Source organism: Pleurodeles waltl, chromosome 9 (assembly GCF_031143425.1).
Source record: "Pleurodeles waltl isolate 20211129_DDA chromosome 9, aPleWal1.hap1.20221129, whole genome shotgun sequence".
NCBI lineage: Eukaryota > Metazoa > Chordata > Amphibia > Caudata > Salamandridae > Pleurodeles > Pleurodeles waltl.
This window is the reverse complement of record NC_090448.1, coordinates 323,448,274-323,472,693: the sequence shown is the minus strand read 5'-3', so window position 1 is coordinate 323,472,693 and position 24,420 is coordinate 323,448,274. Positions and strand designations below refer to the sequence as shown.

The 24,420-nt window shown below is 43.8% G+C and overlaps 1 protein-coding gene across 4 annotated transcripts in view; it reads left to right on the top strand.

Annotated features, from left to right (window-relative positions):
• The window catches only part of MON1A (MON1 homolog A, secretory trafficking associated), a 129,252-nt gene that overhangs the window by 21,053 nt on the left and 83,779 nt on the right, over nucleotides 1-24,420 (top strand). For 3 of the 4 annotated variants that reach the window (XM_069206832.1, XM_069206833.1, XM_069206834.1), the window contains exons 2-3: nucleotides 13,580-13,677; nucleotides 15,544-15,699. In XM_069206832.1, the coding sequence (XP_069062933.1) occupies nucleotides 13,641-13,677; nucleotides 15,544-15,699 (193 nt within the window). In that variant the 5' untranslated portion in view covers nucleotides 13,580-13,640. The remainder of the gene's footprint in view (nucleotides 1-13,579; nucleotides 13,678-15,543; nucleotides 15,700-24,420) is intronic. The other variant, XM_069206835.1, reaches the window with a different exon arrangement.

Here is a 24,420-nt window from a genome sequence, read left to right as displayed (position 1 = left end):
TAGGTTATAGGAGATGTAGCGTTTTTAATGTGAGATGTCTATATCATCCAGTAATGTCAGAAATGCCTCTGGCATTTTTTTGATTGTGAAATTAATGAGCAGCAATGAACATGGCATTTTACTGGCTCCCTATTATGCTCCTTGTAAAAAAAGATCCTGCTTGTCTCACTTAACAGTGGTCATTTGCTTTCACATGTGTGGTGCATGAATGGAATGCGCATTGGCCTGCTCTGTAAATGAGGGTCGAGTGTGAGGACTTTGTGCTTGTCTAGTAGAGTGCATGGAGTAGTACATTTTGAACATGTGTGCGGAAACCTAAAATGGTAAAGCCTGTAACCAAATCTGGGTGTCGTTGTAAAGTGCATGAAGGGGCCACGTTCATCTTCAGGTAGACTTCATGGCCAATATGGCAGTAGCTTACATCCTCCTCGTCCAGGATCAAAGGTCCTGGGGCCCCTGTACAGCAAGTGGTGTGGGGCCCTCTGTGATGTCCTTGAATATCATAGAGATGTTTTGCAAGGCTGTCCAGGCCCTTCCTGACCTGGGAGCCTGCATGTCTCTCCTAAAGTGATACACTGCTCTGGTGGGTGTGGGTGATAGGCTTTTATTTTTTGTGGGTGATGCTGTGCCAGTATTTCCGTAACACTCCTGACTGTTCCCATTCCTGCCTTGATGTATAGCTTAGTGAAATGTAGCCTGCTTTCTGGGACTCAATAACTTCTCACCTGAGCTAGTAAGTTCCACCCCAGTTGATTACGCAGCGATCACACCTTCTGTGATTAAATTAGACCCTCAGAATTTGACATTGCACATCCTGTGGACCATGCAAGGTGTTTGTGTATTTCTCCCCATTCCAAAGTTGAACTTGCACACCATTGTAGTTGAGAAACTTTTCACACCGGTGTCACACCTTGTATTTATGCATGCATGTATGTATATGATACTTCTAGAAAATTAACTTGCCAAAAGCACCAGAGAGCTGTACAAGGTTATGGTCCGACTTGCACCTGGTTGCTGCCTTCTTTTTCAAGCTGAGAGTAATCTTTGGTGCAAAAAACTTAAGAGAATGAGTGGCTGTGTCTGTCTTGCTCGAGAAGTATTTAATTTCAAGGTATACCAAATTACAGCTCTCTTGAGGTTACCTATGGTAGCTGTAGTGGGACTGCACAAGCTTTGGAGTACAAGGCCCCTTCACACAGTGGCTTAAGGACATCACGAAACACCATCTGATGTCATCACCTGAAGCCTCTGGAGCCATTGCCATCTGTTGTTGCTGAAGATGAACAGCCTTCATTCCTAACCATGCTCATGCTACATGGAAACCTCTTTTGGCCTGCCAATTAACTACAGGGATTTGAAGATCATCTCCTCTCCAACCTGTTGGTCTAGGGATTCAGAGAGGCAGCTGGGTGTGGTCGCTGTGGAAGCATTGAAGATTTTTCAGGCAGTTCCTTTAATATCCACATTTGAATCTCTGATCTTTTGACTCCTGCTTTGTCTTTGCTGGAGAGGCTGCTGGAATGTGTGCCTCCAAACCCGTGGGTACTGCTAGCACCATAAAATCTCAACCACTACCAGCAGTTGTCTGTTTATAGGGGTTTCACCTATTCTGTGTCCTAGCTTGGGGAATCTGCTGTATGCCACCAGAACAATCGGTAGTAGAATCCTGTGTATTGGGTCGAGTCACCTGATGTTGCCACAACATCCCTTTTAGTGATCGTTGTAGTTTACTATGTTTGGGTGGTCTCCTATGGCTACTCTTGCAGTTGGTGGGCAGTGCCTTTGGATCAGAGAGGTTGCCTGTTAGTTACATAGAAACCTCCTAAAAATTCCAGCCCTGTTGCCCGAGAATCAAATTTCTGTTCTGTAAAGCCGAAAGGATGCATTTACTTATGAGGAGTAGCATTAGGAACATTACCCCTTTGAAGCGATTCTTTTGCAAGACTGTGAAACAAGCTACTGTCTGGGTTGTGTATACTTGTGAAAGGACTAGTGCTAACTCTAAACACCTGCACTCAGAGGAACTTCTGTCCCCATAGAACTAAATGGACATTGCTTCTGCGCCTGGGTTCTTTGCTCACGCAGTACGGCAAGTGATTGCAAACATCTCCATAGGCTAGCACTGGTTACAGATTCCATTGTTAACTAGAGTGCTTAGCACGTAAGCGATATAATAGTGTTTGGGGTCAGGTCTCTGGCTAAGAGGAAGCAAGAGAGTGCTGGTTGTTTTTGTTTATCGTTATTTTACATACACTATTTAGTTTTGTGTATATTGAAGTACTTTTCTTTTAGCAGGGTTTAAGCTATTACTGGGCATTGTTGTGTTGTATTTTACTGTTTTGTGAATGTCTAGCCCTTATATTCCTCCCTGAGTAAGAAATGGGATGCTCTACCTCGCAACCATGTGAGCAATGTGTTAATGTGGAGATCTTGGTAACCCGCTTTATTGCAACACCAGTAGTAAAAGACTCCGGTTGTCATCGTTGAAGCACAGTAACCCCTAACTTTCCCTGGGATCATAACACTCAGGTCTCACAGTTGTCCTTCGGATTTTAGCGTCTACACCAATACACCACGCTTGGAGGCCTGAAAAGATTCCATTGCTAAACGGTGTTACATTGTTAAATTCCAGAAAATGTATCTGCCCATCAAACATACTAGCAGTGTAAAAAGCGGAGTTGATCTTTGTAATGGGAATAAAAGTTTCCCACTTTAGAAGAGAATATTATAAGGAAATTCCCTTCTCATGCATCTAAAATAATTCAGCTGAACTTTCAGCCAGTATCTTAGCCTAATTAAGCCGTGTCTGCTGTGACAGGTCTTGTGGCTGTAATTAGGTGGTCCAGTGAACTGAAAAGGTCTATGGAGCTGTTGCAGAGACTCCTTAATTTTAAAAAAATACTTTTTACGCCCATGTGAAAGCATTTTCTCATGCCTAAATATAATGGAAATACAATTTACACATGCTTATGTGTAATGCAGTAGTACAGCTGCACGTCAGAGGTTTTTTTCATCATTAATGTTTATTGTGGAAACATCACTTTCCCCACACTCTGCAATTTTGGGGGTGCCTCCTGCAAATTTCCCATCTGGACACGGTTTTATTAGTACCCTTTCATGGGCAGATATTTGAAAGTGTCTGGGAAGGAAGTGGGCTGCGGAAAGGCTCGTGAATACCCACAATTAGTGGTATTCAATCAAACTTTTAGGTGTGCACAGACATCCAAGGAGGTTCTATGTGAGTGATTGTTGTTACTAATGTATATATTCATGTTTGTTTGGAAAATTCTAAATGAGGATTTACACTCTTAAGTCGAGCCATTTGTGAACTTAAATTTAACTTTTGTGTGAAAACGGATTTGAAAATCAGGCCCTAAAATAACATACTTTTTCTGTGCTGAGAAGCGCACAGTACATTCTAACAAGTGAAAACATGCATGCGATGTGTGATCAATTTACTTATTTGTTTGAATCTCATAAAAAATCAACATTAGGTGCTAATCATGGAGAAAAAAAAGCGTAAACATACGGCCGACATGTACATCTTCTCCCGAACATATGTTCACCTTTTTTTTCCTATTCAGAAATATTTACCAGAAGTACGTCTAGCAACCTGTACCAGGTGCTGATTGTACTAGGTGCAGATTGCCATACTTCTAGCATGTCATCATGAGACGTTTCCCTTGGTGCCCAGTTTTCTTGTGCAGAATTCTAGGACTCTACTTAGCTTAGAATTATGCACGATGCAAAATGGTGCTTTCCATATCCCCCGACCAAATGAGGTGGATCTGTTAACCTTTGCATCCTGGATGGAGAGTTACCCTAGCCATATGCCGAAGAGATATTACAGCCATTTCCAGGGAGGGAAAGGAGCAGATCGTAGTTTGGAAGTGCCTGCAAATTCCATATTTGTAAGTGTTCACAAACTCACAAGGCAAACCGCCCAGTGAAACAGTCCCTTCCCATCCATGAGTAGGATTTACAACTGGATTTCTCTGCATGTGAGACAGGTAAATCCGGAGTAGTAAATCCATTCACACCTGCCAGGAATCCTTTTGTGAATGCCTGTCATGTCGATTGCAAACATGTACTTGGAGCCGAAAATACTTTTGTGAATAGAGCCAAGTGTCCTTTTTGATCAGTCCATCTCAATTTAGGAAAAGACTGTCTAATTTTTCAAAGATCAACTTTAAAAAACATATTTTTATTGATTTTAACTCCGCACTCCGTATCACGGCTATCTGGCAGAGTACATTATTACACAATTACAACATTTTCCGTGTATATTTTCTTTCTAGCACATTGTTATGATCATATTACATTAGTAAACCATAGCGTCAGAAAAAGAGAGAGGAGCTCCTCACAACCCCAAACTCACCATCTCTGTTTAAGTATGCCCTAGTCCCTTCAGGAAGGTCTATTTTTCAAAGGGTCAGTTATTCACAACAGTTCTTCCCATCCTGCTAGGTCTTCTAAAATTAAAAAAAAATATTTGCCCATACCTGAAAAATAAAGGCTTATATGAAACATTGCAGGCACATTGGTTTATCAACATTACATGTAAAGTGGTTTTCTCTATTTTTATTATAATTTGCAAGATTAAACCAAGTTATTGAAGCAGTGTTGGATAGTTGGTGTGTATATTGTACACAAGGACTGTTCTGTACCTGCACAAACGATGCACATCTGAAATGGGTTTTCTGGATACTAAAATCACCCTACACATGACAACCTCCCACCCATTGCCGTCACATACAGTTTCTGCAAATTTTAGTTCTTGTATATTTTGCCGGCAGCACTTAATTTCAAACACCCTATTTCCAGCGCTGATCTTGTAGGATGAACTTAAATCTGATTTCCCAAAAACGTACTCAACGATGCTGATGATGAACTGGCCTCTCAGTCTGTGTGTGGTCTTTGTGGCCATTGGCAATAAGAGGGAGATGGTACTTGGATGCTCTGTCCAGGATATGTGTACTTTTAAACCTATGAATGGGGATGCAAAGGCTCTAAAGTTGCAAAAGGAGGGCTTTCATTTTTTTACCTTTTGAGTCCACATTATCCTGGGTATAATTGAACATTTAATTATAATTAAACAGTATTCCTTTTTATAATTGGTGCTGCAGGGTAGGACTGAATGTAAGATCCAAATCAAATCAGTGGGAAGGGACTCTTGCAAAAATGACTTGTTTGCTGCCAACCTCATTCCAGTTTTAAAGGCTACATGAACGAGAGTCTCTACAACACTGTGTTAAAATGTTTAGTAATTCTGACATCTGTTTAAACCAAGTGAGTGTCTACAGATTTGCCCATATTATGTTATTGTTAAGTACTGAATAATAATTATCAGAATTAGTAGGTTTAGGTTTATTTATTTATTTCATGACTTAGTTAAAACCGTACATGATTAACAACACTTTAAAAGACAACAATAAAAAAAGACAAGTAATTTAAATTAAAATATCTGATACACTGATTAAAATGCTTCAGACCAAGAGGAGTATAAGCCAGGCGGTGGAGGAGCGTCACACCCGCCAGCAGCAGGAGCAGCAAAACTTTTATAGAAAAAACTTAATAAACTCGGTTTATTATTTTTTTACTATAAAAGTGGGTGGGGCCATGGGCGTGACGGTGATGGTGGGGGAGTGCACAACACCCCCCTCAGTGTGCATGTATGTTTGGCCGGCTGTCTGGGGCTGGCCAAACACACATGCGCAGTAGGCTTTCCCCAGCCCAGCAACACAGTTACCGGTCTGGAGAGAGAGAGAGCATGCACAGGCTCCCCAGTCTCCCTGGGAGTGCCCTGGCCGGGCGTTCCCAGCCAATCCTGACGCTGCTGTAAGCAGCGTCAGGATTGGCTTCAGGGCAGACTGGGAGCCTGTGCCTGCAGCGATGGATGAGTGGAGCAGGAAAAAGGTAAGTTTTATTTTTATTATTGTTTTCATTTTTTTGGGGTCCCCACCCTTCCCGCCACGCGCCACCCCTTTTCCCTCTTTCGAGCCACGCCTAGGAAAATCTACAAAATGTAGCATGCAGACAAAGTGCCTTCAAAAGGTAAAGTGAGTAGTATGTTCAGGCAGACGTTATCTAGCAGCATTCCAGTTCCTGATAAACAGCACCGCAAATCCTAAGGAGCTGGTAACGTCTCTGAAGTCAAGTTTGATCCCTTATGAATGTTTAACATACTAGAGGTTAGCATCAGTAGGCTTTTAGTTAGTTAAAACCAGGAATCAACATAAATTAATAATCTTAAAACTTCATTTAAAAACTGAAGAAGTGCTCCACTTAAGTACCCAGCTCAAAGTGGAAAGTGCAATGTGCAATAAGTGAGTGTATCATGTAAAGCTAAACAAAGCTCGGTATCCGGAGGCCACTGTGGGTAACCTAGGCTGAGAGTACTGTTTTGCAGAATCCTTCTCGTTCACTAGGCTGCTAGGAACTTGATACTATAAACAATTGCTGTTACCTAGGTCTGGTCTGTCAAGGAAAACAAGGTGGCGAGTAACAACAACAGTAAGGCATAGTGTGCCCAATTGACCTGTAAATTAACTAGTGGGTGCACTTGGAGCTAAAGCAAGCAGGAGCAAAACTTGAACTCAATTGTTACATAAAGGGAGATGTTCAAATGATCCCTGTTACCTACTGGAGTGACCAGGAGTGCGTCCGTTCATTCGGAGCCCTTGTTGATTGTTGCCTTGCATTGCCATCAGTTTCGTAACTTCTTAATTTAGTCAGTGGGCGTGAAATAAGACAGAACCGCTTGCGGGTCTGGAGCCTCTTTGATTGAAGAGTGGCCGTAACATTGCTGTTCTCTCTACTATTAGCTCCTTGCAGACGCATTTCGAATGGACTAGGTCTTCTTTGCCCTTCCCGCACAGCCGGCAGTCCATTGCGGACGGTTTGTACTCCCAAGGGGTGCAGATGTAAACATAAAGATAAAATCAATCAATCAATCCAACAAATTTCTTAAGTGCACTGCTAACCCGGTAGTGTCTCAAGGCGCTGGGGGGGTGTTACTGCTCGAAAAGCCATGTTTTGAAGTGCTTTCTGAAGGTTAGAAGATCCTGGGTCTTGCGTAGGTTGGTGGGGAGGGAGTTCCAGGTTTTAGCGGCGAGGTGGGAGAAGGATCTGCCGCCAGAGGTGGTGCGTTGGATGCGGCGGACTGTAGTGAGGGTGAGGTCAGCGGAGCGGAGCTGTTGAGTTGGTTTGTGGAAGATGATTCGTTCGTTGAGGTAGGCCGGTCCAGTGTCGTGGAGGGCTTTGTGAGCGTGGACAAGGATTTTGAAAATTATCCTTTTGTTGATGGGCAGCCAGTGTAGGGATCTGAGTTGGGTGGAGATGTGTTTGTGGCGAGGGAGATTGAGGATGAGACGTGCGGCTGCGTTCTGGATGCGCTGTTGTTATCTCTGAAGCTTGGCTGTGGTCCCTGCGTAGAGGGCGTTGCCGTAGTCCAGTCTGCTGCTTATGAGGGCGTGGGTGACCGTTCTTCTTGTTTCTAAAGGAATCCATTTGAAAGTCTTGCGTAGCATGCGAAGGGTGTTGAAGCAGGAGGATGATATGGCATTGATTTGCTGATTCATGGAGAGAGATGAGTCCAGTATGATGCAGAGATTGCATGCGTGGGTGGTGGGTGTTGGGGGTGGTCCAAGGGTGGTGGGCCACCAAGAGTCGTTCCATGCTGTCTTGTTGGGACCGAAGATGATGATCTCGTTTTTTTCTGAGTTCATTTTGAGGTGGCTTGCTGTCATCCAGTTAGCTATGGCGAGGAGTCTGGTGTGTAGGTTAATCTTGGCGGTAGTTGGGTTCATCGTGAGGGAGAGGATGAGCTGGGTGTCGTCAGCGTATGAAATGATGGTGAGGCCGTGGGGGCGGATGATGTTGGCAAGTGGAGCCATGTAGATATTGAAAAGGGTGGGGCTGAGGGAGGATCCTTGTGGGACCCCACAGATGGTCTTGGTGGCTGTAGACCGGAAAGCAGGGAGGCAAACTCTTTGGGTTCTTTCGGAGAGGAAGGAGGTGAGCCAGTCCAGGTCTTTGTGGCAAATTCCGGCGTCGAAGAGGCGTGTGTGAAGGTTTTGGTGGCATACGGTGTCGAAAGCTGCGGAGAGGTCTAGGAGGATGAGGGCGACTGTTTCGCCCTTGTCCATTCTGGTCCTGATGTCGTCTGTACAGGCGATGAGGGCGGTCTTGGTGCTGTGGTTTTTGCAGAATCCAGACTGAGAGACGTCGAGTATGTTGTTGTCTCCTAGGAAGCGAGATAGTTGTATGTTTACTATCTTCTCTATGACCTTTACGAGGAAGGGGAGTAGAGAGATGGGTCGGCAGTTTGTGGGGTCTTCAGGGTCTGCTTTGGGTTTTTTGAGAAGAGCGTTGACTTTGGCGTGTTTCCAAATATCTGGGAAGGTTGCAGTCTTGAAGGAACTGTTGATGATGGCCCGGAGCTGGGGAGCGATGATTTGGCTGGCCTTGTTGAAGATGTGGTGGGGGCAAGGGTCTGTTGGGGAGCCTGAGTGGATTGAGCTCATGGTTTTGCTGATTTCTTCATCGTTGGTGGGGGTCCAGGTGTTCAGTAGGTTGGTGCGGCATGGTGCTGTGGTGTTGGTTGTGTCGGTGGTGGTGATGGTGGGTGATGACGATATGAAGCTGTCGTGTATGTCTGCGATCTTGTGGTGGAAGTAGTTGGAGAGGGAGTTGCAGAGGTCTTGGGAATGTGGAGGGTCAATGGTGCAGGATTTGGAATGGTGAGTTCTTTGAAGATGGCAAAAAGTTCCTTGCTGTTTTGTGTGTTGTCATCAATGCCCAATCGATATCTCCCAAAAATTTCCTTTAGTAGATTAAAGAAGCCTGTGCAGAGATAAGGTTTGGGTTCAACTTTACCATAGCCTTGCAGCACGACCCAGCAATGGGCTCTTTTTGCAACTGCCACCTTATCCCTCATCAGTGACACATGATTATTGGTTTTCCTTACTGCCTTTTTAAAGCTGGCGAATGTAGCTGATGTTGTCCAAAGGTTGTGCAGTCCAAGTTGTGTTAGGGTGTCGTTGAGGTAGGTTTGAATGGGGGAGCTGCTTCTGGCTGCCAGTTCTGCCCACAAATGGGAGTTTAGTGCCATGGAGCAGGCATTCTTCATTTTAAACCATCAGTTGATGTACGCGCCTCTTTTGGCAAGAGACTATCTTTGAAGACCGAACTCCAACCTTATCTGGACAGGAGCGGAATATTTAGGGAGGCAAATGATCGTTCTATAGGCCCTGGAGACAACCCTGTCATGCGTTAGAGCATCCCTCCCTTGTAGACCCTCACTGCATAGGCTGTTAACGGAATCAGTTTTGCCTGAATTCCTGGTAGTAATGAGGCTAAATTGGGACTGGACACTTTCCTTTTTAGGTTCTTTACGTACAGTGCAAGAGCAGTGCCCTTTCTCTTCAGGGCGTCGCACTGCAGTTTGAAGGTTCCTTTGTTGTCAATGATGACCAGAAATATTTATAGGAAGACACTCACTCAAGAGGTTGGGCGGTGATACACCAGCTTGAGAGCTTCCTTTTCTGGCTATTTACAAACATTGCTTTTGGTTTATCAAAATTAATTTTAAGCCGTTTGTGATTGAATAAGCATGGGTGACATTGAGAAGACGCTACAGCCCCACCGGGGTCCGGCTTATTTATACCAGGCCATCTGCGTAAAGGAGATTTGAAATGGCCAGGCTGCCCAGCTTAAGGGCGTGAGAGTTGCAGAGATCCATGGTTTACGTTAGATCAGCAAGAAAAAATTGAATCGCTTACGAGTGAGGACACAACCCTGCTTCAAACCTTCAATAGTTGGTATGTGTCTTGAGAGATGCACCCCTGACCCCAGCTTAACTTGCACCCAGTTGTCTGTATGTAGTGTGATTAGGAGCCTCACGAGAGTTGGTGGAATTTTCAGCACCACCAGTTTCCTCCATAACTTGCTGCAATCAATGTGGTTGAAAGCAGACCGAAAATCAATGAAGTGGAAATGAAGGGGATACTAAGGCCCCACTGCTCCATCATTCAGCAGGGACAAGGCCATTATGTTTGTTATGGTTCCCACATTTATGCTAAAGCTGGTCTGAATTATCCGGATGATATCAGTGGACAAGGCCCAGGCCCAGGCTGTTAGCTCCTCCAGAATAGTGCAGTCAAAGTATTTAGCCTCATTATCGATCTGCACCACAAACCGGTAATTTTTTTAGCTGTTCTTGTCACCATGCTTCTAAATCGGGGAGATGAAGGACCCTCTCCATGATGCTGGGATGATGGTGTCTTCCACAATCTGCAGGAATAACGGCTCCAGGTTCTCTAACCAGTAGTTGGCATCCTGCTTGAAGAGTGCTGAAGATATCCCTTTAGGGCCGAGCCCCCTCCCGTCTTCCCTTACAAATCTGCTTCTGAATTAGATGTCTTGTTACTAGAACCGTGGCCGAGGAGAGAGCTTGACAAGCCCCCCCACCAGTCAGCGGCTAGCCTTTCCTCAGCCTACAAAGGTGTACTGTTGGGGAGGCCTAGTTGTCTGGCCCCTTCTGCCCCCACAGAACTTTGCCCCTCCTCGTTGGAGTTGAAGTGCTACTGCAAGAAATTCAACCAGGCAGCTTCAGACAGGTGTGCATTAACCCCTAGATGAGTTGGGCTACTTAGCCCCAGAATCGTGTGTGGTCACAGAAGAGCTGTGTCGTAGAGGAGCTGTGCCCAGAGTGTTTTTTCTCGTTCTCCTTTGTATGTCTAGATTAGCTTTTTAAGTGCTGCCCTTTTCTGCCTAAATTCCTATTGCAGGTAGGAGTTAATGGGTGCCATGGCGATTTCCTGATGGTTTGGGTCATAAGTCTCTTGTGTAATTTTACTTGATTTTGTTGCGAGAGAGTGAAATGACTCCTTTCTTGTTGCATGCTAGGCCCTTGCACTGTTGTGGCAAATGTTTCCCCCATTTCCTAGGTAAAAGCCTCCTAGGCAGCTAAGGAGTTTGAGATCATGGCTTGCTGGCCTTGCAGAGTGTTCTTGGTAGGCGCCAGAAGGGGGTCTATGGACGAGGTATTGTTTTTAATTCTTTTATTGTTAATGGTGAATGCTGAGCGTTGAGCTTCAATCGAAATACAGGGAGTTACAGGCCCTATATTAAGCAAGAACATCTGTGGAAGATGGGCGCTAGATTCCTCCGAGCCAGTTGATGCGAAAGTGTTTTTTGGAACGATGCTAACCTATTGAAGGTTTAATCTAGAGTTGAAGTGGCCCTTTTGGAGTGAAACGTTGTTGCGAGGGAGGGGGGTGGGGGAGAGGGATAGTAGTCTTTCAAAAAGCGCCCTTTAGGGCCTGGAGGCCAACAAACTCCAGTTCCTTCAACAGTTCCTTGCCTGTTTTGGTTAGTTTGCCTGTTGTGTTCTTCCCTTGTTGTGGAATTTCCCATTGCGATAACTGGACCACTATGAATTTGTTATCTGTTGTACCCAGGAGATGTAGATTGAAGTCCCCTGAGAGGAGAAAATTAGGGTCTTGTTCTTTACCCATCAGCTGTTTGATTTGCTGATTTAACAGCTTGCAACCCTTTACTCTGCCTTTGGGGTGCAGGTAAATATTTACAATCGCTACTCTTAAGAATTTCCTTGGCATTGGATAGTTGCTGTAACTGCTTTCATCTCAATGTCTTCCACTGACTCCACTTATAGTTCTTTAACTTCACTCATACTTGGAGGTGTTAATTGATATGCTACCCTTCGAGCGACCAAATCTGGCATATTTTCAGGCAGAGACAGGGTGATCCGTGAAGCCCTCCACATGAAATGGCTGTTCCAGCCATGTTTCCTGGAGAAGGGTGATGTTGAACGTTTGTAGAAAGAGTAGGACTTGTGGGTCCGATGTTTTGTTTCCTAGCCCAATAATGTTCCAGGAGCAGATACCCATGGGGCTTAGCTTGTGTACCCATTTTACCAAAGCAAGAGAACTTTTCTTAGTCTGTAGTCTTGTTGTGGCAGGTGAGCCTTGTCATGATTATTCCATTTATTGTGGGAGATATCCAGTTCCAGTCTTGTGTGGCCGAGCTAGATGTGTTTGGGCCAGGTTGAAAATGATACCTTGTTCTACTTGGCGGCGAGGAGCTTTGTGCCCCCTTGATCACTGAATAGGGGGTTTTATGGATGTTTGAGTTGTGGCTATGCTGGTTTATCGCAAGCAAAGGTCACAGATAGCCCGGGGCATGGTATGGAGTCACTGTTATACCCCAATTTTTGACCAAATTCTGTTCTTCCAAGATATTTCTGGCTATTTCACCTGAAGCCCATGTAGTCTTGGGTGCCTTGTTTCCTACAGAGCTTCCAGCTTTTATAAATTCTGTTCCCACCAAGTCCAATTATTTCAAGTGGTTCAGATCCCTGGTTGTTGCTGGAAAGTGTAGGATGGTGCCTCTGTTATTGTGGTTTCCTTGTGTGGTTTGTATTCTTGTAGGAAGAGCTGGATGTTGGTGTCAGGAAAGGCATTTGAAGTGAGTACAGTGACATGTTCCTGCTGAAGTAATTCACCCACGCTCATACTGGGTTCTTTGTTTATGGGATTGGGGAGGAGTGGGTGCGACATATATGGGGCTGGCTCAGCAGGCTGGGTTGGTTGTGTGGCACTTACAGCTGCTATATTGACAGCCAAGTTGTGGGTCCCCAGCCATGGGGCTTCTCCTTCCCCAGCTCAGGTTGGAGTCTCAGCTTGTGGAGTATCTTGTTAAGGCAATGCAACACCTGCTCCAGATGCTTGTGAAGAGCCCTGTTCTGGGGTTACAGCAGCCTTCCTTGTGAGGCAGGCCAATATCTCACCTACGTGGGGATTGCCTCCCTTTGGCCTGACCTCTGCTTCCTCCGGCTGAATGGAAGTGGCTGAATAGTTACCTTCTAGCAGCTCCCTGACAACTGGAGGGCTTGTGGAATCGGTTTGGAAGTACTCAGTAATAAAATTTTTCCCATTTTTACCTTTCCTTTTCTGTTTGCGGCACGACCAAGCGATGTTCTGTTGGTTGTGTTCCCTTGATTTCTTTCCCTGATTTGGTTCTTGATTGGTTTCTGTTCTCTGTAGGCATCTCCAGTAGAGTCCTTTGGTTGGTTCTGGGTGCTTTTGCTGAGTGCTCATTGCTTTAGGCTTTGGCTTGAAGTGAGAGGGAGCTGCAGTTTAGCCTTTGGGCCTCTAGGCAATCTGGGATTAGGACCTCCTGTAGTTAATGATGAGATGTGCTCCGTTCAGGAGAAATAATGGCCCTCACGTTGCCTGTTTAAGTTCTGTTAGTAAATCATTGTTGGCAACGCAGTTAATTTGTTTAAGACCGGGCCGCAGGCACAAGAACAGACTGCTTGCAGTAGTTGGGAGTCGATTTGAGTTCGCTGTATCAGGCGTTTTAGTTTGGTGAGCTTGCCATCTATACCCGCGACTAAGGCGGCTAAGGAGTCGAGGATAGATAGTTGAATGTCCGTCTTGTCAGCCTGGTACTGAACGGCATTCACTGAGAGTTGCATGGTTTTTAAAAGGGATGGCCAGATGGTGTCAGGGTGCTGATCCTTCTCTTCTTTTTTGTTTTTTGATCTCTGTTCAAGGTGGTTCCTGTGCCTGCTTTATCCAGGTCCCTCAAGATGTCACTGAGAGAGTTTTACAGATATGCTGCAGCTAGTTCCTCCCAGTCTTGGGTCATCAGGTAAGAAATGTCACAGCCGTTATCGTTCAAATCTTCCCTTTTAACTGGGTTGCTGTTTCTTGGTACAAGCTTGCTAACTGACGAGTTGAGTTGCCTGGGGCCAGGGCTGGCGGTGTTGGAGCCGGCAGGAGGTGCCGCCTCCCCCTTTATGCTGATGTCTTGATCAGTGGACTATGTGAAGAGAGCTTCTATCTCCAGAGGTTGACCTCTCAAGGGCTCTTAATATATTTTGCAAGGGAAGCTATGGCTATGTGGTGAAGAGACCCGTCCCTCGGTGCCCTTCTGTGTGATTAGAGAGCGCTGTACGTGGGGAGTTCAGCGACCCAGGGCGGTGAAGTTACTCCTGCAACATTCCAGAGTGAATGGGGTGAGAGGTGGTCCATCCTGTTGCCAGCCTCTTATGTGTATTTTATGTCTTCTTTGTCACTGATCTTTATAAGTTCCGAGGAGCAGTTAGTAGGGGTGGGGGCCAGTGCCCCGCCAGAGTTACCACCGGGTGTTAAAATTATCACTTCAGGTTGCAGGGGTGATGGAAGCCCCATATCTTCCTCGTTGTTAGAGAAAATCACTGATCCAGCGTCCTTTAAAAAGGAAATTTTGCGCAGATCTTCGGTTGATGGCTACGGGACTTCACCCTATCATTCTCCCTTCTGAGCTGACTATTCCTGGACCTGTTGTTGCTATTGGGTCCACCAAAACATGTGCCAAGTCCTGTGCCATCTCCACTAGGGGATCCTCATGCCTTGTGCCCTTGGCCTGCTGGAGGTGTTGGCCCTCTGTCGGCCGCCTTTCTTTTTGCTGACTGCCGTGAGGGCCAGCCCTCTCTTTTTGCCTGAACTCATGTTCGTCAACCAACCAGCAGGAGAGATGGGTTGCTTTGAAGTCTCCTTCTGTCAGCAAATGGCAAGCGAGGGCTTAGCTTGGCCACTCTGTGCGCCGCCACACTCCTTATGGCTGCCCTGGACTATCCTGTGGACTATGGGGGGCGGGCACGAGCACGCATGCCGCGGCCGAGCACACTCCACTCCTCAGGTAGTTTTTATTTGCGCACTGCACTTGGACCAAGTGCGGCTCCCATTAGGACCACCTGGTGAGCCTCCTATTTGTGCCACAGAGTAGGGTAGAGCGTTGTGTAGGGGGGCACAAGCACACACACTCTAGATTGTTACTTGGCTGTGAGACTGCTTATGCCTGGTGGTCCCTTGACGTGGTTGCCTTTCCCTGATGGTCCCAGAGAGCGCAGAGACAGCAGGCTGCACCAAGTCCTAGCTTGACCACCTCCGCTGACTCTAGGCACTCCCCCTTGGCTGAGCCTTCAAAGGGCAGGCTGCTAAATGAGAGCCTGCAAGAAGGATTGCTATACCTGGCCTTCCTGGGCTTGAGTTTGAAGCTGCAGGGAGAGTGCAAGGCGAACCTCCTGTTTTGCCATTACGAGGGTGCGCAGATAAAATTCAGGAATATAATTTCCTCTGATTACCCAAAACTGATATCTGATTCTACCTCAACCTCCTGTCTCAAAAGGCATAGCCTGTTATTGTTCCCCTTAATGCAGTGTTAATTGAGGAACACCCATGCTGAATATCATCAGTTGTTTGGCTTCTGTCCACCATTTTTGCCTCTATCAGTATAAGAGCCACATATTTACTATAATAATATGTATGTATTGTGTGTTTTTATGAGACACTTGAAGCCACTTTTTAGAGTTATGCTATTTTAAATGACTCTAGTTAAGAATAAGTACTTTTCGGTCTACATTCTTGTGAGCTTTAGCTACCAATGTAAATGTGTTTGGACACTCCATAGCCTTTTGACCTCTCCGTTTGCATAACGTGGTATGATAAAGAGTATTTTCTGACTTTTGTGCAGGGTCTTCACATTGGAACCGTCTTGGTGAAATGGCTGCGGATGTCCAAAAGAAGATGTCTTCAGCTATGTCTGATTGCTCATTGGCTCCAGTGGAGGCACGGTTTTCAGAGAGGTCGGAGAGCCCTACACCAGCGCTGGTCCAAGGAACCGAACCAGGTACAGACAGCAGAGATTTCACTCCTCGGGGAGTCCTTACATGAGGAGGATGTTAACTAGGAACCGTAGTTGCACCACCACTTGATCCCACCAACTGCTTCCCATGAATGTTACTAGGCACACATGTTGAGGAAGCCATATGCTCTAATCAATAAAAGCTGAAATGAACAGATTGACACATACCTTGATTTTTCACCAGCTTGTGGAACTTCTGAAAATAAATAACTAATTGCTTACTCAGTAATTATATAAATACCCGTATTAATTACTCACTGTGGATCATTCCACTTGATTCTATTATTGCCCATTAGCAGAGCCCAAGTTTCCTTTGGAAAAAATAATAAAACAAAAATGAGGCACTGTGTTCATTCGAGCCAAACAGAGCACAGCTTTTGGGTTCACAATAGTACCAAGGTGTGCAACCCATCCATTTGTGTCTTTTCTGGCTGTGACTAATATACACCAGGCCACCTTACAGTTCATGGTGATGTTAAGTCTGGTAGCTGATCTCTCCTTGTTTTGCATTGAAAATACGTGATAGGGGAGGTATCATAGGATATGGATGCTGGATGGTGAGAGCATTAAATTATGTGAGGGGCATTTATTGACTTATCATCTACTGGTAAAGTAACGCTGCATAGGGCGTGAGTGGCAGTGAATAGAAAATGGAACGTTGTGGTTGAGGGCTGTGTTTATTGGCCTGATGCGAGACATTTGGATTACACGCACCACAGTGCTGTGCACCGATTCAAGGTGAAATGTTCGTATGGGACATATGAGACTGTAATGACGATAATTGGCACAACAATTGTGGTGTTACTATTTGGCTTTGCATTGTATAATAATCAGTTGTCCGGTGGGAGTGAATGATTCCATGTTTAAAGTCACGTCGAAACGTGCCTACTTACAATTAAATCAACTATAATTGACCCCGTGGGTGCGCCGTTGGCATCCTTTGAGACTTATTTTACATCCAGCGTGGGCCCACCCCCACTAAACGGATGCACCTGTCCCATGTGCGGCTAGTTGCTTGGTGGAACCCTTTAAATATATATATATATATATATCTATATATCCAAAAAGAAAAGGGGGCACCCGACTTATCGAGGCTCAGTTTGTGGCGGTCTTGATGTGGGATCGGGAATCCCATAAAATATTTGTAAATTGTTCTCACCCAATCGGAAAGAAATTCAAGACACCAGTCGGACAGTTTCAAAGTATATTAAAGAAAGTGAAAATGTACTTCCTCCCAACGCGTTTCAGCCGTAGCCTTGTTCACGGATGGGGGTATATTGCACACAATACATATAAATACCATTTACAAATACACAAACATAAACAAAGGACTCATACCACAGTGCTTATATGTATCACCCTGAAAACATAAGTGCCATCTTGTACAGGTATACATAGCACAATTTATTCCAGGAATTCAGAACCAGTTAGCAGACAATCTCTCTCGGGATCACCAACAGATCCACGAATGGGAGATTCACCCCCAAATACTAAACACTTACTTCCAAATTTGGGGAACACCACAAATAGATCTATTTGCAACAAAGGAAAACTCAAAATGCCAAAACTTCGCATCCAGGTACCCACAAGATCAGTCTCAGGGCAATGCGTTATGGATGATCTGGTCAGGGATATTTGCTTACGCTTTTCCCCCTCTCCCACTCCTTCCATATCTAGTAAACAAATTGAGTCAAAACAAACTCAAACTCATACTAATAGCACCAACATGGGCAAGACAACCTTGGTACACAACATTACTAGAACTCTCAGTAGTACCTCATGTCAAACTACCAAACAGACCAGATCTGTTAACACAACACAAACAACAGATCAGACATCCAAATCCAGCATCGCTGAATCTAGCAATTTGGCTCCTGAAATCCTAGAATTCGGACACTTAGACCTCACACAAGAATGTATGGAGGTCATAAGACAAGCTAGGAAACCTACCACTAGACACTGCTATGCAAATAAGTGGAAAATATTTGTTTATTACTGCCATAATAATCAAATTACACGCATCTGCCAAAGATATAGTAGGATACTTACTACAATTGCAAAAGTCAAAGCTAGCTTTCTCTTCAATAAAGATACATCTTACCGCAATTTCAGCTTACCTGCAAATTACGCACTCAACTTCATTATTTAGGATACCAGTCATAAAAGCATTTATGGAAGGCCTAAAGAGGATTATACCACCAAGAACACCACCAGTTCCTTCATGGAACCTCAACATTGTCTTAACACGACTCATGGGTCCACCTTTTGAGCCCATGCACTCTTGTGAAATGCAATACTTAACATGGAAAGTTGCATTTTTGATTGCCATCACATCTCTAAGAAGAGTGAGTGAAATTCAAGCATTTACCATACAAGAACCATTTATTCAAATACACAATCATAAAGTAGTTCTACAGACAAATCCAAAATTTTTACCAAAAGTGATCTCACCGTTCCACTTGAATCAAACGGTAGAATTACCAGTGTTCTTCCCACAGCCAGATTCTGTAGCTGAAAGAGCACTGCATACATTAGACATCAAAAGAGCGCTAATGTACTACATTGACAGAACAAAACTAATTCGAAAAACAAAACAACTATTTATTGCTTTCCAAAAACCTCATACAGGGAATCCAATTTCTAAATAAGGCATTGCTAGATGGATAGTTAAGTGTATTCAAACCTGCTATCTTAAAGCAAAGAGAGAGCTGCCTATTACACCAAAGGCACACTCAACCAGAAAGAAAGGTGCTACCATGGCCTTTCTAGGAAATATTCCAATGAACGAAATATGTAAGGCAGCAACATGGTCTACGCCTCATACATTTACCAAACACTACTGTGTAGATGTGTTAACTGCACAACAGGCCACAGTAGGTCAAGCTGTACTACGAACATTATTTCAAACAACTTCAACTCCTACAGGCTAAACCACCGCTTTTGGGGAGATAACTGCTTACTAGTCTATGCACAGCATGTGTATCTGCAGCTACACATGCCATCGAACGGAAAATGTCACTTACCCAGTGTACATCTGTTCGTGGCATTAGTCGCTGCAGATTCACATGCGCCCACCCGCCTCCCCGGGAGCCTGTAGCCGTTTAGAAGTTGATCTTGAACATGTGTAAATTTGTAAATATATTACTTTAAACTTCATTATGTGCATACGTATTCACTCCATTGCATGGGCACTATTACTAGCATACACAACTCCTACCTCACCATCTGCGGGGAAAACAATCTAAGATGGAGTCGACACCCATGCGCAATGGAGTCGAAATGGGAGGAGTCCCTCGGTCTCGTGACTCGAAAAGACTTCTTCGAAGAAAAACAACTTGTAACACTCCGAGCCCAACACCAGATGGCGGGATGTGCACAGCATGTGAATCTGCAGCGACTAATGCCACAAACAGATGTACTCTGGGTAAGTGACATTTTCCATATATATATATATATATGTGGCGCTTTATGGAATTTGGTCCATATTTCTTTTCCCATTTGCTTTAGTATGGTATACTGCAAGAACTGACCGGGTCCCACTATAAAGCTAACTTGGACCTCTGTCTAAGTAATAATTCTGTTATTGGGGTATAGATTGCCTGCTGCCTAACACTCTTGCTCCATTGTGCCATTGCCATGTACAGAGCTATCCAACTGAATAGGTACAGGTTCCACAGATCCACGCCTGAAACAGAAGGGGTTTCTATATGATCTTCCTCAACGTTCTCTACTTTGATTTTCCCCACTTGGCCTATTGTATAAGAGTACCGTGGGGGTATGTTACCTCACATCATCAGTAGCTCTTGCTGGGTAATATGCCCATGAGTTCCTTCTAGCAGTTAAGTCACCTAACTGTATTCCTTATCCAATCACTGAACTGTGTGTTGCTTCATAATAGAACATTGTTCTAGACATGGCAATCATAATCTTGCTTGCCGGCACAGCTTCAGTGTGTCTAATTTGCTGTGTGTTACTGATCGTACTGGAATACCAATAATCTATCCAATTTCTGAAAGAGGAATATTAACAACAGACGTATAAAATCCCATATATTTAAAGAAAATACTGCAGAAGGGAAACCGTGTTTGCAAGTGATCTCACCCTGTCAGATGAAAGGGGACACTGGGCTGCTGGATCCCAAACATGGTCGTTGGGGGTCATGTGTCAGTGGTTTCCTAGGACCTGTCCTACTATGGCTTTGCAAATTGGCCCAAGCACACTTTGCCCGCACTTGACTCTCAGGGAAGTCAGGGCAAGTATTAAAACAATTCTATAAAGGTATTGTGGGGGGCAGGAGCTCAGAACTCAGCAGTAAAAAAACACAAAATAGCTACAATATTATATTGTCCAGTTCAGTGATTATCTTTTAGTTAAAAGAAAATCCTTAAATCTTGCAGAAAAAAGAAATTCTAGACACACCAACCCTGCCAAATCTTTTTAATTCTGCCAAACAGTACTGCAGTGATGCAGGTCTGTTAAGGTGGTACGTAATCATAACTGTATATTTTTATTTATTTTATTTTTATATTTTTGTCCTCATACAAAATCAAAGGCACTTGGACATAATTAAGTCAACCTGTGCATTTCTCTTTATAGGTTCACCCTTCCCTTAGGCCTCCTTCAACATATCGGGATTTCCAGAGTATTTCTCTGTACTCCTCTCCTTGTTGTTTTGTCTTTAATCCTTGGACCTCAATCCAGCAGGTGTTTTTGAAAACTATCACATCCTTTTCCGTGTCTTGTCTGAGCAATCTAGTCTGCAAATTCTCCTTGCTGATCTAACCCATTCTACTACGTTCAGGGCCTCAGATGATAACTATTTCCTGCAGATTTCTCTTTGTGCAACCAGTACCAAGATTAGTATTAACTGTGAGTGGGACTTCCCCAGTTTAGTGCTGGTCCTTTCTTTCATCACAATAGCGAATATAACTAAAACCTAGGCTTATATTGATCTCTTTCTCGAACATGTCTGATAAAATCTTACCCACTTCATGCCAAAAGGCGTCAGACGTCGGACACTGCCAGAATAAATGTATATCATCAGCTTCTTCCAGCCCGCATTTCAAACAGTACCTTCTACTTGATCCTACTAGGTTCAGCAGTCTCTTCGGGGTCCAATATGCCCTGTGAGCTGTAAACAAACGATTTCCCCTTAATGGGGCTGATTTAACCACCTGTAGACATGGATACTTACCAGATATTTGTTAGCTCCAACTCCGGCAGGTCCGACTTCCACTTCTCCTCCGGCAATATCAATGGGCCATCTTAACCCTGTACCAACATCCAATACCACTAGGACACTTCTTTGTTTGTACAGTCAGCCTTAGTAATTCCTTTTCTTTTCAACATTTCCAGTTCCAAAATCTCCTTGTGTACCTACTCAACTACTCAGTTGGTAATATTTGAATTTTCGACAACTTCTTCCCCATAAGCTGATCAAGTTCATCCCACGTTGCCAGTGCCCCTCATTTTGCAATTTGCCCCCACCTTAGTACCCCAGCATTTATTAGGGGAAGAGTTGAAGCATCTTGTAAACACTCTGGTGTGCCTGGGGGAAGCTCCATGTTGGGGGAAAACAACAATAATATGGATTTTTTAGAATCCTCCTGACCTGTATCCATACCTTACACATCACTATTAATATCTTTAATCTAATCATCTTGAAGTATTTGGGGTGGCCACATTTAAATAGAAAATGCACACCTCCTTCCTCCTGATTTTACAGGGGACGTCTTCTGAAAATTTGCTTGCAATAACAATCTAACATTTTTTAGTTGAAAGGCCTAGTTATATATTTGAAAGTCCGGTAAAGCAATTCCTCCATCAACCTTTTTTTTTTTACGTAGTTTTTTTCCAGGCAATACGCACTCTTTTGCGAGCCCATTTAAAGCTATGTATTTCTCCTTGAAGCTTGCTAAACCAACGTTTTTTTAAACTCAAGGGGGATGGTGTTAAAAATAAATGTAAACTTTGGTAGTATCAACATTTTAATTATGTGGCACCTACCAGTCAAAGATAGTGAAAGACCTGCCCAGGTGTTCAATAGTCTCTTTGTTTCTACTACCAGTTTATTAAAGTTAATTTGTGCCGTTTGATTTATATCCCTAAGCACTTGCACCCCTAAGTATCAAATCTCCAACGGGGTATAGGTGTCAACGTTCCAAGACATCAGTTCTGTCTTCTGCAGGTTTATGTGGTACCCAGCAAATTTTTCAGATCCCACCATTTTCTATTTTATTACCGGAAGGGCACTTCCAATATCGTGCGTGAAATTCATCAAGTCGTCTGCGTACAGTTCGACTTTTTTCTCCCAATTTCGATACTTAAATGGTATAATCTGTTGTTCCTCCTGCAGCTTAGCCACCAAGGGATTGATGTAAAGATTAAAAAGCAAGGGTGATGGGGCAACCTTGTTGTGTACCTCTCTGTATTTGGATTTTATCCGTAAGGTTACCATTGACCAGAACCCTAGCCCCTGGTTGATTAGACATGGCCTTAGTTGCGTTATGAAAGTGGTCCCCCAATCCTCAGTGATTGATCACTGCATATAAGGAAGTCCACCTTACTCTATCAAAGACCTTTGCAGTATCAAAAGCCATTATAGTTAAAGGTAGAACCTCTTCCCTTGCCTTACCTATGGCTGTTATCAGGTCATGCATCATCTCATGTCTCCCTTTCATGAATTTCTTTTGATCCACATGTATCACGCTTCCCGACACTTTCTCCAACCTTCTCGCCAACACCTGTGTATATATTTTATAGTCGTCGTTCAGCAAGGATATAGGTCTGTATGATGCACTGGCTTTAGGATCTTTCCCTGGTTTAAGAGTATATTAATTACAGTTTCATACCAAGATCTTGGTTGGGTACTACTACCCTTATTTATGGCATTCAGTCATGAACAGTGTTAGCTCCTCCCTTAATGCTCTGTATAACTCACTTGGCAAAGATTCTAGTCCCGAAGCCTTCCCCCTTTTCAGCTCCTTCATTACCTTGCTTATGTCCTCAGGGCTTATATTCTGATTTAAATTCTGTTGTTGGTCCACCTGTAAACTGGGAAGATTTATTGCTTGAAGCCAAGTAATTATCTGCTCTTCTGAAATTGAGGTCTTGTCTGAATATAAGGATTGATTTTTTTTTTTAAAGTCCTGCTCTATGCTTTGTTCATCTAAGCAACGCTCCCCTTTCTCCTTTATAACTATTTCCGTAATCATATTCTTTGTCCTTTCTGTTCTAGTTTTCCAAACCAGCATTTTACCACATCCCTCCCCATATTCATAATAGGCCAGCTTACTCACTTCCCATCTCTTTTTCACACAAACCTCCAAGTAATCGGCCACATCTTCTCTTGCATCTCTAAGTTTATTTATACAATTCACCTGTTCCTGACTCTGACAGGCTTCTAGTTCTCTTTGGAATGCTCCTATCCTATTTTCCAATGTCATCACTCTAGACTCGTGAGTTTCCATTTTGAAAGCTGCACTACTTATCCTACCCCTAATATAGGCTTTGTAAGTATCCCAGATTACATTAATAGGAGCGGACCCTTCATTCACTCGGAAAAAATCTAAAGTGTCTTCTTGCAAGCGACTAACTATCGCTGGCTCATTAAATAATTACCTATTTACATTCCACCTTCTCTGTCCAATCACTCCTTCTAACTCAAACACCAATGCTACCCCAGAATGATCGGAGAGATGTTCTGGTAAGTGTGTCATATCTTTTACCTGGGGTGCCAAGTTCCTACTTATCAAAATAAAATCTATTCTAGGGTGGTACCTATATTTTTTATTATGATAGATGTAACCCTTCTCTTGTCCCGATCTTTGCCTCCAAATATCAATCATATCCAGGTCTCTTATCAGGTGGTGAACACCCTCCCTCATCTTATCCAATCCGACTGTTGGTTTTAGCGTGGATTTATCTTTTATGGGATCCATTAGAACATTAAAATCCCCTCCTATCACTAGGTGGTCTGCCACCGCGACCTTCATTAATTGCCCATGCATTTCCTGAAGTGGGTTTAAAATCATCAGTGTTCGGCCTATAGTGTCCCACTAATGTGTAGCCTACCTCGTGTAACTTCGCATTTATCACCAACCACCTATCCCCCATCATCATAACTGGATTGTCTGCATATAGGTACTATATGAGTTCCCTACACCCTTCAACGCTAATCTATGTCTAAAAGCCAATGGATTGACCATTTGTGTAAACTCTAAAGGTGAAAAGGTACAGCCCTACCTTGTCCCTTTCTTCTCCCTCTAGCGTCCTACCCCAATCTGTCTTCACTCTTGATGTTGGTTTTCTGTACCATGGCTTAACACAGATTAAAAAGCCAGATCCAAATATTTTTTATAGCATTTGTAACTATAGGCACATCCAGTGGAGTCAAGAACGTTCTCTTTATCTATCACTGCAAAAGGTTAGTGTCCTGCCATTGCCAGTTAGTGTAGGACAAGTGAGTTGTTACAGGTTCCTGTCAGTATAAAACCACATTGTTAAGGATGTATTAGTGTTTCTGCCATCTTTGTCATCCTGTTCGCCACAACTCAATTTAATATTTTGACTACGAATATTGGGTGATCGGATTCCCATCCAGAAGGGTTTCTATCCTGTGTAGGAATCATAGTAATGCCTTTGATACAGTAAGGGGTAAGATCCTAGTGTTTCGTTCTCTCAAAATATTGCTTGATTACTTCCTTG